Genomic DNA, 12825 nt, shown 5'->3' with positions numbered 1-12825 from the left:
AATTTCACAGGGCAACCAGTTTCAGGCTTTGACCATCCTCAACATCAAGGATTTTTTCCTAGTATCAACAGTTTTCCTTGCCAAAAATTGTACCATGTCCTCTCATCATGCGTCTAGCTCAGTCTTCTCTGTAACTACCCATTAAAGTGATTACAAGACAGCAATTAAGACTCCCCATTTTTAGCATCTTCCTCTCCAGGCTAAACCAACCCACCTCTCTCTCAGTCTGACTCTACTATCAATCATCCCACATCACCATCTCATTTTTCCAATCTGTACACTATAATCACTCTTCCATCCAATAGTTACCTAATCTTTCCACTTGTGACTTGCAAATAAAGTAATCGCTCCCACTGCCTCAGACACCTTCTGATATATTACAACCAAATTCTTCCTCCTGGGTAATTTCAATACCAAGTCTATGAGCGTACACCGTACATGAGTAAAAATTTTTTCTTTTTAAGTATTTTTCTTTGATGGTCCTGTGATGCTGAGAACTGTTGCATATGGGTTACTTTCACAAAGTAACATCAGTTGTCTATCCATGGGGAGTATTTTAACAACCATGGCAGCTACCACATGAAAGATGCTAGTTCATGACTATGCAAACCATTTGTTATTTGCAATCTGCCCCAGCAGTGGCACTACTGAGAAAAATAGTTTTGGCAGCCATCAGTGAAAAGTTTCCCAATATTACATGCAGAAGGAGGCTACTATCTAAGCTTACTTCATCAGAGGACCTCGAGAAACAAACATTACAGTGCTGTAACATATGCAGAATAAGAAACTTACTTTCCAACTGTTATTCTACAATGATGCAAAGCACCATTAATCAAACCTTGATTTCTTACAGGGCTCCAAGTCCACAGTAGGATATAGCACCTGTTTTTATTGTTGTTTTCTTGTTTTTGAGAAACTACAAATAACAATCATCTCATTTTGCATTTACTGTCTGCCTCCAAGGGCTTTTTGGGAAAGCCAAACTGCAACTGTGCCTCTTCCGTTAGTTTCATAAACATATTGGTGTTCATTTTTCATTTAGTTGCAGCTTCACAAACTACTGTATCTGAGCCAACAGTTACAGTAAAGTCATGTACAGGAAGTTCTATGAAACATTAGAAGCAAATAAATTAGGAAACAATTCACCTGTCACAGTAATTAAAACAGCAGTTAAGGCTTCATTTTTTCTAGCTGAAAATTCATTTAATAAAACCATGTGTAACATCCACATAATGTGAAAACCACCCCTCCTTTTTAAGTTCTTTAAAATCAAGTGTTCCAACTCTGAATTTCTGGATTTCTTTCTAATTTCCTAAACATCTAAGACACTGATGAAATAGCTATCTTGGCAAGAGAAAGAATTCTTACTATTAAACTTGCTATGAAAATAATAAGCAATGACAGATTTCTGTTAACTGATACCAGCTGTTCCAAGGCTACATGGATCTCACGAGGCATGACGATCATCTGCTTGATTTTTAAGATCTATGCTAGAGTGCCGTAGTCTTCCAAGTGATCTCTAGTGCATAACCAGGAGCTGACAACGGAATTCACTAGATACCTACTGCTTAAGGCCAGCTTCTGCTCTATCGCACCCGAGCAGCCAAAGAGAGAAATAGACTTTGGAAAGCTGCACTGCAAGGAAATACCTGCAGCAATCACAGACTAGAGCTTCTCGAGCCTCTCCACCTACAGTGACATCCTTTCATCCACAAGTGACAACCTGCACAAACTGAAAGGGCTGCTTCCAAATCAGTATCTTAACTTCCAAAACTTAACCGGCTGCAAAGGTTTAAATGCATAATTACCTACATACTAATATTTTCGCTTCTAGGTTATTCAATGTCACCCAAATCTTACAAGCTTGCTCCATTAGTGTATTATTAATACAGGTAGATGAACATCTGTTGCACACCTGATGACTGACAAAATCCTGTAGCAGCAGATAGTATTAAGGTTTCAGTCACTGGCACAATTTTCTGCTCGTCACTGCTTCCATCACCTGATGAATTCTGTTCAGCATCTTCTTCCTTATCAGATGAGGAAGAAGAAGTAACCACCACCTTTGCTGACACTTTCTTTTTTGAGTTAGTCTTCTTACTTTCTTTCATTGATCCTCTTTTAATCTTTTTCTTACTGCCTTCGTAAGACTCATCATCAGAAGAGGACTCATTCTGTTCTTTCTTGGAAATTTTCTTTTTGTGACTTTTTTTTTTCTTTTCTTTAGTTTCGGGTTTTTTTTTACTCCGTACAGCATCTTCAGAAGAACTCTCCTCTTTTAGGGGAGATTTCTCAGCATCAGAGGATAAATCAAGCTGTACTCTTTTAGGTACCCTCTCTCTCAAATTATGCCTTTTCTTTTCTTTGAACACTGGTTCATTTTTAGTTCTGTCATTTTCAGAAGAATTGCAACTTCCTTTCTCTGGAGATGACTTTTCAACATCAGAACAGGAATCATCTTGCTCTTTCTTGCAACTTTTCTTTTTCAGTTCTTCAGATTTCTTCACTTTGCTTTCTAAGCCTTTTTTATTCTTGAATCTGTCTTTTGAAGAATCAAAATTTTGTTCTTTCTTTGCAGATTTCTCAGTACTCTCTGAGGAAGAATCTTCCTGTGACTTTCTCTTTTTCAAATCCTTGCTCTTCTTAACTTCAGTTAGCTTTACACTTTTAGGACTACTCTCCTCTTTCTCCAGTGAAGATTTCTCAACATCAGAAGACTCATCAGGGTTTCCCTTTACAGTTTTTTCTTTTAAGTCTTTGTTTAGCTTTTCCTTAGCAGCTGACGCCTTACCAGTTTTTTTATCTTTAGGAGAATGATTAATCTCCTTGTCTCGGGAAGACTTTTCAGCATCATCATCTTCAGAAGATTTCTCTTTCTGTTTCTTCAAATTTACCTTTCTCTTACTACTTACTTTTTTCCTCTGCTCTTCTTCAGAGGAATCATAACTATCTTCTTTTCGAGAGTATTTCTTCTTAGCTTTTTTTGCAGACTCAATTTTACTCAAAATTTTTATTTCTTTTTCCAACTCAGAATCATAGTTCGAAGAATCTGAATAGTTTTGTCGTTTCTTTTTAGCAGCAGTGGAATTTTTAGCCAATTTGCCTCTTTTAGCATCTAAATCCGAACCCGAACTGGAACTTTTTCGTTTTCGTTTTCCATTTTCATCCTTCACTGGTTGATCCTTTGAGGTCTTCTGATCCTTTGCTGGTGCTTCACTATTGCTATCAATTTCTGAAGAATTGTGACTCATCATAGCTACTTCTTTAAGAACAGCTGGCATCTCATCAGAATCTGAGCTATTATCTAATACATACGGCTTTTTTGATTTAGAAAGTTCATTAGGACTAGGACCATCAACAGTATTGTCCGAAGAATTTTTGTCATTTTTCCTCCTTGGTTGTTTTGATGATTTTCTTTTACGCTTTTCGTTACATGTGTCATTGCTATCTTCCTCTGAATTTGATGTTAAAGGACTGATGTCTGTTTGGCGCCTCAGAGGTGTAGTCTTCACACGTGGTGATCTTCTGAGATCAGATTCCTCTACCAGTGAGACAGTTTCATTCTCTGTGGAAGGTTCACTGCCAGCATTATGATTCTGTTTTACAGAATCACAGTTTTCTGCTTTAGGTATGACATCAACATCCTTATTCCTCTTTTCTAGTCTGCTGTCTTGATCTTCAGCTTTAACTGGAGACTCTGAGAGGGAAACAGGAGTCAATTTTACGACCAATTCTTTTGTTCCTTTAGCTGATGATTTTAACTTAGTACCACCTTCAGTATCTTTCACAGGAGCATTTGATTTCATACTTGAATTTAGAGTCATGTCATGATCTGTTCCTGTATTTCCGTTGTCTTGCTCATCTGATGTAACCTGAACCTCCATAGCAGATTCCAGGGTCTCAAAAATATCTTCAGGAACAGATGAGGGAATGGACACTATATCCATGTCTAAAGCCTCTGTGCTATTAGGTTCATACTGAGGTTCTTCATTTCTGCCAGACCTTTTATCTTCACCAGAGGTACGCTTGTTAACTGTTTGTTCCACTGTTGGAACACTTTGATCCATGGGCTCACTGCCAGGTTGTCCTGATACAACTCTTTTCTGTGTCTTCACAGTGTCATCCTCTTTTAATGCCACATGTTTTCCTTCATCTTTTTTCACCTCATTTTTTTCTGATATAGCATCAGGTTTTTTCTCTGTGGTATTTTTATCTTTGATTTTAACATTGAAAGCTTGAATCTCCAGGTTCAGACCTTCTTCTAGTGCCAGATGAGCTTTTTTCATGTCACTCAACACAGATTTAAAAGCTTTTAGCTGACAAAACTGCACAGTTGGGCTTATTTCCATATTTTCTGCAGCATTTTTCAGAAAGTTTACAAAACGAGAGTTCAGATTTGTTGTAGTTTCAATCAGCTTTTTTGTCTTCTTCAACAAGTCCTTTGGCACCATTAGTGCTTTATAAGAATATGTTATTGAACCTGAATATGAATCATCTAGGTTTTTTTCTTCACCATTACAATTTGAACTACTTCTCTTTGGAGAAAACTTGACTGTATTGTCATATATTTTACTTTTTTCACTTTCAACTCTGATCTTTTTTTTGTTTTGTTGCAGTAACTGTTCTAAATTTTCAAAGACACTGTCGCATGCAGTGACCAAGTCCAACAAAGGCTCTGGATGGCAAATATAGCAGTGCCACTGGTTATTTTCATCCAATATAGTCGATAGCTCCTTTCGACCCAGGTTGCGCAAAATGCACTTTTTACAGAAGGCGTTATGGCAAAAGTCACAGCAAATCAAATTTCCACCTTCAGCACACCACCTGAAATGAGAAAGAAAAAATATGAGTGTTACCTCCGTATCAACAAAGTGACAAATTTGACAAGTTCACTTATTTTTCACTATTTGATGAGGAATCTGCATGTAAAAAATTCAGCCCACCAATGGATATCCATTAAGTGAAAACATTATTAAAAGCATGACTGAAAAGCACTCAGTTGAGAATTGGGAATTAAGAAAGGTAAGGTATTAGATTAACAATTCACAACGCTGAAATGGTAAGTAGTATCCAAACAGTTTCAGCACCAGTTTTAAGTAAGAGAAAAAAATGTGTTTTCCATACTTCTCAGTATTTGAAGGGAGGGGTGGGGGGCGGAAGTAATTTATTCCACAGCGAAACAAATTAGCTTCAAAACTTTTGAGCCTTAACTGGTATACTACTACTGCAGGCACATAATAAAAAAAAAATCCCACATGTTTTTTGATCTACGTCTAAACTGCACAGTCTTTGATGAAGACCTGAGAAGTAGCTAACAAGTAAGCTTGTAGGCACCACAGATCACACAACTTTGACTAGATTACACATTCAGGTATTTGCCATAAAGACAGAGTAGTACTTCAGTATTTCAAATGCAGAAGATGCCTCTGGGAAACCAAGTTTCTGTGGCTCAACATTTAAAATGCCAGATTCTATTCCCAGCTTTAAAGTATTTGTAAGGTGGCATGCTATTTAGTTAAAAAATGTCTTACAAGTGTTTGCTTTAGATTTCTTTATAAAAAGTTTTCCTGTTGATTACTAAATTAATAAATAGTATTCAAAAAAAACCCTGGAGTTGAGCATTTCTTGGTGCGAAACAATTGTACTGGTCTTTATCTGTCAGTTATTTCATTATTGCAAGAAAAAAAAACCAACAACCCAAAACAAAGCATAACTGCTGTGGGTGTTACTTTGGGTTTTGTACACTTACCTACACTGTTCATCCATTCCATCTGAATCACAGCTGATGTCATCGCTCATGTAATACTTGTAGCAAGTCTGTAAAGAAAGAAATAAGACAAGGAAATTTTTATTAAATCTCAACTGGAATTTAGCAATTCATATGATTTCAGCATGTATTAGAAGCAAGCCATTAAAAGCATCAGAAGACCTTCAGCATTCTAACTCTTATAAATCTGTTTCAATCTAAAAAACATCTTCCATAGATAAAACAGGTCGTAAACAATGAATTCTTATTTAGATGGCTCAAGGTTTATTTGAAAATTAAATAGGCTTTTGTTTGATGGCTGCATATTTGCATATTTTAGAACATCATCTGAATGTTTCTCTTCAAAACTATGTTTTTTTCCATTTCCTAGGTAAATCAATAGCACATCTTCCCTGACACAATTAACCCTACATAAATAACAATTTTCAGCTGTATGCTTCTTATGTTAGCAATCGATCCCATAAGGCTTTTAATAAAAAGGTCTTCAGTATTTATCCTGATGTTAATATCCAAGGCCTTAATTTCCAGGTGCAAACTAAGCATTTTCATTGAAAAATTGGTAAGAAAAAAAAATACAACTCAGCTAGTAGTAATAGTGGCTTCAGTTGCTCAATTCTTTAAACCAAATTTTGAAGGTGTGAGCTATTTTCCAGTTGCTGGTAAAGGTTCTCCCAGACTTGCAACTCTGCTTTGAATAGGGATCAATACAAGCTATTGGCTAAATTCTATCCTTTTAACCCAGTAAATTCAGAATCAAGAAGAGGCTTCAGCACCTGAATTTAAAATTATGATGCCCCTTTATCTGGAACAGTTACACACCTGTTCAACTAACTAAACAACAACAAACAACAAAAAACCCAGTAAAAGCTGATGTTTAGACACTTGACAGAACATTCATAGTCAAAGGAAAACAGCTTCTCAAGTCTGGGACTGTTTACCTAAGCAGGAAAAAAATAAGGGAAGAACTAGGCACAGAAAGTAATGGCAGACATGGAGTATGCAGATCAGGGACTTCCATTCCTCTGTCTTACATAACATAAAATCATGTTCAATTAAGCAAAGATACAGAAAATTTATGGGGAAACAACACATCATATAATTATCTAGCAGAGCTCACAGTCAAGAGCTGCTAATGAACCAGAAAACTTCAATGCATCCCAAGAACATGTGCAGCTACATGTTAAAGATTTTCAAATCTAGGAACAAAGGTTAGGACTCCAGTGAAGGCTGCAAAGAGTCATCTTGTAAGCTGATTTTTCTAAAGCATATTTTATAAAAGAAACAAGCCAAAATGAATAGAAGAAATGAGCCAGAACATTAGACTAGATAGGCATACCTGAGATAGTATGTCAGCTTAATATGTAACATTAATTGGGAATTAGAAGACAAGCAGAAGGGGAAAAGTGGAATGCTAAATGTGAATTGTAACAGAGATCCATCTCTCTCTCTCTCTCTTTAGAGATACTTCTGTAAACACAGAATCTCTACAAATGTGGAGATATGCCAGAGTAATCTTTATATCTCTTTGAAAATTAAAAGAAGTCCCCACAACAGGACATAGGGATGTTTCCTTCCCCCCACCTCTTCCCATTGTGGGCAACTCGTGGCCTAACTGAAGCCAACATGAAACCACGTAGCTGAAGACCCAGGTGCTGGTTTTGGGTTATGGACCAGGCCATCATTACAGAGGCTGCCATAAATTAAAACGATCCAGGAACTGTATACAAGTAAAAATGAAATGCCCTTGAAGCTCCTTTTCTGCTTTTTATTCTGATGTTGTTTTACCTACAATGCTTTACCAGAAGATTCAGAATTGCATCTGCTGTTGTAATACATTATGAGTAAGCAGAAACTTCAGACACATCATTTAACATAAAAAATTCACTAAAATTACAGCCTTAAAACTGTAAAAATTAATTACAGAGAAATCACAATGAGTTTAACTGGGGTAAAAGAAAACAGGAACACAAATCTGTAAGTTGTATTTGCCTTTTTGTTTTCTGCTTTTAGTTTCATTAATTGCAATAGTTAATGACTGGAAAGTTTATTGGCTAATCAACAAGAACTACTCCCACACAAATCAATTAATGTGACATTTCAAACAAAAACAAACAGTACAAACTGTAGAACTGCTTACCACGTACCTTACAAATAAGAACTTTCAGTGTAGGATGTCTATAGATTGAATCCTTTTGAAAATGGTTCACCTGTTGCCCACAAGCTGTACAGCTTACAATTCCATGTAGTCCTTCCTCTATAGAGAGGATTATAAACCACACATTAATTGAATCTGTATATACCTATTTCATTCTCTTACAATATTTTGGCCTGCTAGGTTTTTCATATGCCTTTATTTCTTTACCACTCAGCATCACAGAAATCTTTCTGTAACCACTTGCCATTTGAAGACTGACAGAATTTTCCTATGATTTCTGTACTCCACTTGGGGCCAAGATACCACTTTTTTCCTTTGAGAGACTTAATTTGGATTAACTGGCCAGCTCATGAGAACGTGTCTTAAATAAAAATTGTTTAAAAACAATTTTAAAAACCCAATCATCAAAACTCTTTCAAAGCAGCTCTGATATTGTGTATAACCTTCCTCATTTAATCTTTGTTCATAAAATATAATTTAATTCACGTTTGTATTATGGCATTTCTTTCACATGCAGTTTTAGTTTCTCGAAAAGATGGGAAACTGTTACAGAAGATGCATGAAATCCCCATAATACTGCCTGAAAAAAAAAATCTTATCTCACTTTTCATTCCCTTTTTGACGGTGGTTTTTGGGTTTTCTTTTGGTTTTTAAACAACAATTTTGCTGTAATACATCTTGCCAATTGCTCCCACAGTTAAGTGTGCCACTCCGCTGCTGTCTACATTCAGTCAAGAAAGCCCATCTTTAATGTCAATCCCCCAATTCACTTTGGAAGCTGGTGAACTTGGGGTTAGGAGCCTCACTATATCCCAGGCTGTTAAGCTAACTAATACTGTAAGACTGTTTTGTTTTCAATGGCAGTGATGCTTTCAAGAAAAAGCAAAATCATTTGTGAAAGCTTACACTCTCAGTTCATATACTTTCAAAAACTTAAACTTGGGATCAAGCAGATCAAGGTTTGATATGGGATCACTTAACAGTGACTTGTCCTTTGCTGTCATGTTGAATTAGTAGTATAGGGAAATTAACTCAAATGGTTAACTTAATAGTTGCAGTCAGAGTACAGACTAATATACTTTTTTTAAAAAAAAAAAAAATCACTACCACAGAATTAGAATCAGGCACCAACCACCACAATGTTAAGGAACTGAATGAACGTTCTCAATACACAATACAAGCTACTAGCAATCTGCTACTGAAGGACGACCTCAAATAGCTCACAGGCTGGTAAAACCAACTAATCCAGCCTTTACCATTCAGTGAAAATAGCAGGTCTGCAATTCCAGATACAAAATTTGTTATTCTCAGTTTCAACGCATGCATGATTGTGGGCAAAGCACCTCTTATGACCTCAAAACCAGCCCTAACACCTGTTTCAAACACTGCTGGTAAACCTTGAATAAACACACCCATCCTATCGTACTACTTGGAAAAGAATAGCACATTCTATTATACCGAGCTGCACAGAAGCCTACCCAGGCTTCGTCAAACATCACAGTCCTTAAATGGATGCAAGAATCACAGGGGCTGACAGGCAGCTGAGGGAGAACAAGCTATTCACTGTCAAGCCCCAAGCCGCTTCTCCCTTCTCTACAACTTTAAGGGGAAGCACTGCTGCCTCCTTCCCAAAATCTGCAAGTTGACACCAGGAAAAAAAGAGGATAGTTTAGGAGGCAAACCTTTGTAAACTGTGTTACTACTACAAATGATGATGATCCAGAGAAATGAAACTACTATTAATTCATTAATACTGAGAAAGTACTTAAAAAACATTCCTAACTATGAGTTTATTAGCAAAAATACAACCATAACCATTCTGCAGTCAGAAAATTTGAGAAATAAGGACTGACACAATGCCTCTTACAGTCTTGGATAACAGCATCTAGAAACTGCTAAAAAGGCAGAGTTCTATTACTACCACTATTTCTAACAGAAACAGGACACACAATTCCGAACAAAAATGTGAAGATGCACTCTGCAAAGAACAAGACAGACTGGCATTTTTTGTTTTATTGTTATTATTTATTTACTTGCAGTGTGCACAGAATTCAGGATCTCACATAGCTGGGAGTACATGCTTACCTGCTTAAATCGGTAATGCTTAACATTGTACCTGCACAGGCTAGGCACCTAATTCTAGTAGCAAGGGAAAGGTCAGTGCCATCTCATGTAACAAGACTTGCTGCATCCAAGTGTAGCATAAACAGATCTGCACTACCTCTTCTGCGCATGCCACAAAATACAACTGCTTTGACACATTCCTAATGCAGCTGCTCACAGCAGACTGCAGTGATGTTCCTCACCTGGCTCTTTCCTGGTCTGGAAGTGAGGACAACACATGAGCAGGCAGTACCTATTCCGTTTCCCCAAAAGTTGACAGGAGCTTAGCACATGTACTGGATAGCTCTAAAATCATGTCAAAGATTATCAGTAGTGACACAAACAAAGCTGACCTTGCCCTGGATAAAGGTATGCCTTAAACAAACTCTTGATGTTCCTTCCAAAACTGCTATCTTACATCAGACACTAGTACATGTGTAAGCAGCCCAGACACACAAAGGCAGGCCTGCAAATTCTCGAGGGATGAAAGAAAAACAGCTGGAAGGGCAGGTCACATGAATTATCCTGGTGACGCAGACACAGGCCACAAAGCTCAAGCAGAGGAGTCCTATCTTTTTAACACTGCACCCCTAGAGATTTCTGTTCAACCTCTTGTAAAACTGTTATAAACACAAACGGAAAAAGCATTCCTATATGCTGAACAAGACATCCTGCATTAATAGAATGGAACCGACTTTCAAAGATTAGTAATTTAGAGAAAACGTTGATGCTGAAAATGTGATTGAAATCATGCATGAGCCCATATGTATGCACAAGCACATTTCCACAGAGTCACATTTCACTTCTCTTCAGCTACAGATAGAGAAATAGCACTTATTAAATTATAGTAAGACTTTAAAAGAGAGCAAGTATCTCAAATCATAACAATGGGAAAAATTAACAGCATGTAGAAGAGCTGTATGAAAATCCTGGGTACTACTGTAGGTGTATGAACTAAGCTACTGCTAGTAGTATTAACAAAAATACCTGCCTTGTTACTGGCTAGTTTATACATAACCCTCCCTCTCCTTTAATTTTTGAGGGGAAAAAAAACCCAGAGAAATTAATTTCTGTTATCACTATAATCTACCTAACTTCTCCTCAGTTTTAGCAGCAGCTATAGAAAACCAGCCAGCAGAGCAGCTTTTCAAAGATAATCCTTAGAAGGGCCCACTGGTAGGGAATTTCCCACAATTTAAAAACAAAACAAAAAAGTCTTTGGATTGTTAAGAGGTTTTAGGTTGCTTGTTAGCTCACTGGTTCGTAATACGCCTATACACGTTCCTGCTTAAAGATGGTTGCTTTCTTGGTGAGTCAGTGAATGTTCCCATATCAATAGTGTTCCAACATTATTCCTTAAAAAAGGAATGCCTGTAACACCTGATTGCAACCAAGAAACTGTTTTGAACACAAAGCGAGAAGGTCCATATGGAGTACCTAATGATGCATCCTATAGCTACTGAAAATAAGAAGTTTAATGAGAACTAATCTTAGCTTTCACTGCTGCATTGCAGGGGCAGCAATGGAGGCTAATTTCAGCCAGCTAAAATCTTTAGTGAACAAAAAGCCAGAAGAGTGGAGGTATTTTTAGGATAATTTATTAGAAAAATGAACGATTTTTAGATGTACCAAATGTGGTCATAAGCAACAATTTAAACACGTTTTAATAAATGTTTTAAATTGTATTTACCTCCACGCTTTTTGGGAGCTTCAGGTTTCATTTTAACGGTATTTCTGCTTCTAAATTCAGGCCCTTTAAAATCATCTTTGTCTTCATTCAGCACTGGCTCAGGCTGTACAACCACTGTACCTAGAATAATTTTATTTAGAAATTGGAAACCATTACACATCCAAATGAAGTGCAAAAGTCCTGTTTAAGTAAAAGCCAACATAGTACCTTAAAAAAAGTGCAGTCTGTTGACTAAAACTCCACAAACTTTTGAATGCACAGATGTTCACAGAAAAAAAAAGACACACACACACACACAAAAAAGCCACCACACATTTCAAACTACATCTGTTTTGCAGTTGTAGGACAAAAGCCAAAAACTCAATGGGCTATGAGGAGAAAACTCTGCTCTCTCTGCTCTGATGCGGTATGTGCAGAACAGGACTGTCATACTGCTGGGTGTGTGTAGTACAGGAATTTGCAGTGCAATGCTACAAATAAAAGACTTGGGTTAGATCACTTATATCTATCAAAAGCTATAAAAAAAGGGAGAGTAACTCCCCCTTTCTCTCTCTTTCCCCCCTTCTACCCAGTTTCCCTCATCTAATGAAAAAGTGATAGAATAAAATCTGTTTTGCCTTCAACAGGATTCAGAAATTTACTTTTTTATTTGAACAGAGTACTAATCAAAATTATGTGAATGAAAAAACATCTTTCCTACTGAAGAGCTCAGTTTTAACACTTTTGCTATGAGGACACTGGAAACAATCTAACATTCTGAAAGAATTATTGAAGTGACTGCTGTAAACACTTATTCTAATGCAGTGAACAGTAGTGGTCCCTCCAATTTTTCCTGTAACTTTCAGAGGTAAAAGATGGGAGAGATTAACTGAACTCACACTACAGTTAAGAAGAGCAGGGTGTAGGCTTATAGTATTCACTGTTTTAAAAGGTGTTATCCAAAAGTACCTATAATTTAATGGGAGAAATAGTACCTAGCTGCGATGTACATATATTCCCTCCAAAATGTGCTTAAAAATAGATCCAATAATGACATTACTCGCCAGATTTAGTTTTGCTTTTGTTGATCTAATTGTTAATAACCTCAAAGACAGAACAGTAAAATAAGTA

General features: G+C 36.9%; 1 protein-coding gene across 4 annotated transcripts in view; it reads right to left on the bottom strand.

Moving 5' to 3' along the window:
- Window positions 1-12825, bottom strand: part of ATRX (ATRX chromatin remodeler) — an 86467-nt gene that overhangs the window by 55252 nt on the left and 18390 nt on the right. For 2 of the 4 annotated variants that reach the window (XM_080365397.1, XM_080365399.1), the window contains 4 exons: window positions 11716-11835; window positions 7912-8021; window positions 5750-5817; window positions 1916-4824 (listed from right to left, as the gene is read on the bottom strand). In XM_080365397.1, coding sequence (XP_080221523.1) covers window positions 1916-4824; window positions 5750-5817; window positions 7912-8021; window positions 11716-11835 — 3207 coding nt within the window. Of the gene's footprint in view, window positions 1-1915; window positions 4825-5749; window positions 5818-7911; window positions 8022-11715; window positions 11838-12825 lie in introns of those variants that run through there. The other 2 variants (XM_080365398.1, XM_080365400.1) reach the window with 2 other exon arrangements.

Source organism: Falco punctatus, assembly GCF_963210335.1.
Source record: "Falco punctatus genome assembly, chromosome: 15".
Classification (NCBI taxonomy): Eukaryota; Metazoa; Chordata; class Aves; order Falconiformes; family Falconidae; genus Falco; species Falco punctatus.
This window is presented reverse-complemented; position numbering and strand designations above follow the sequence as displayed.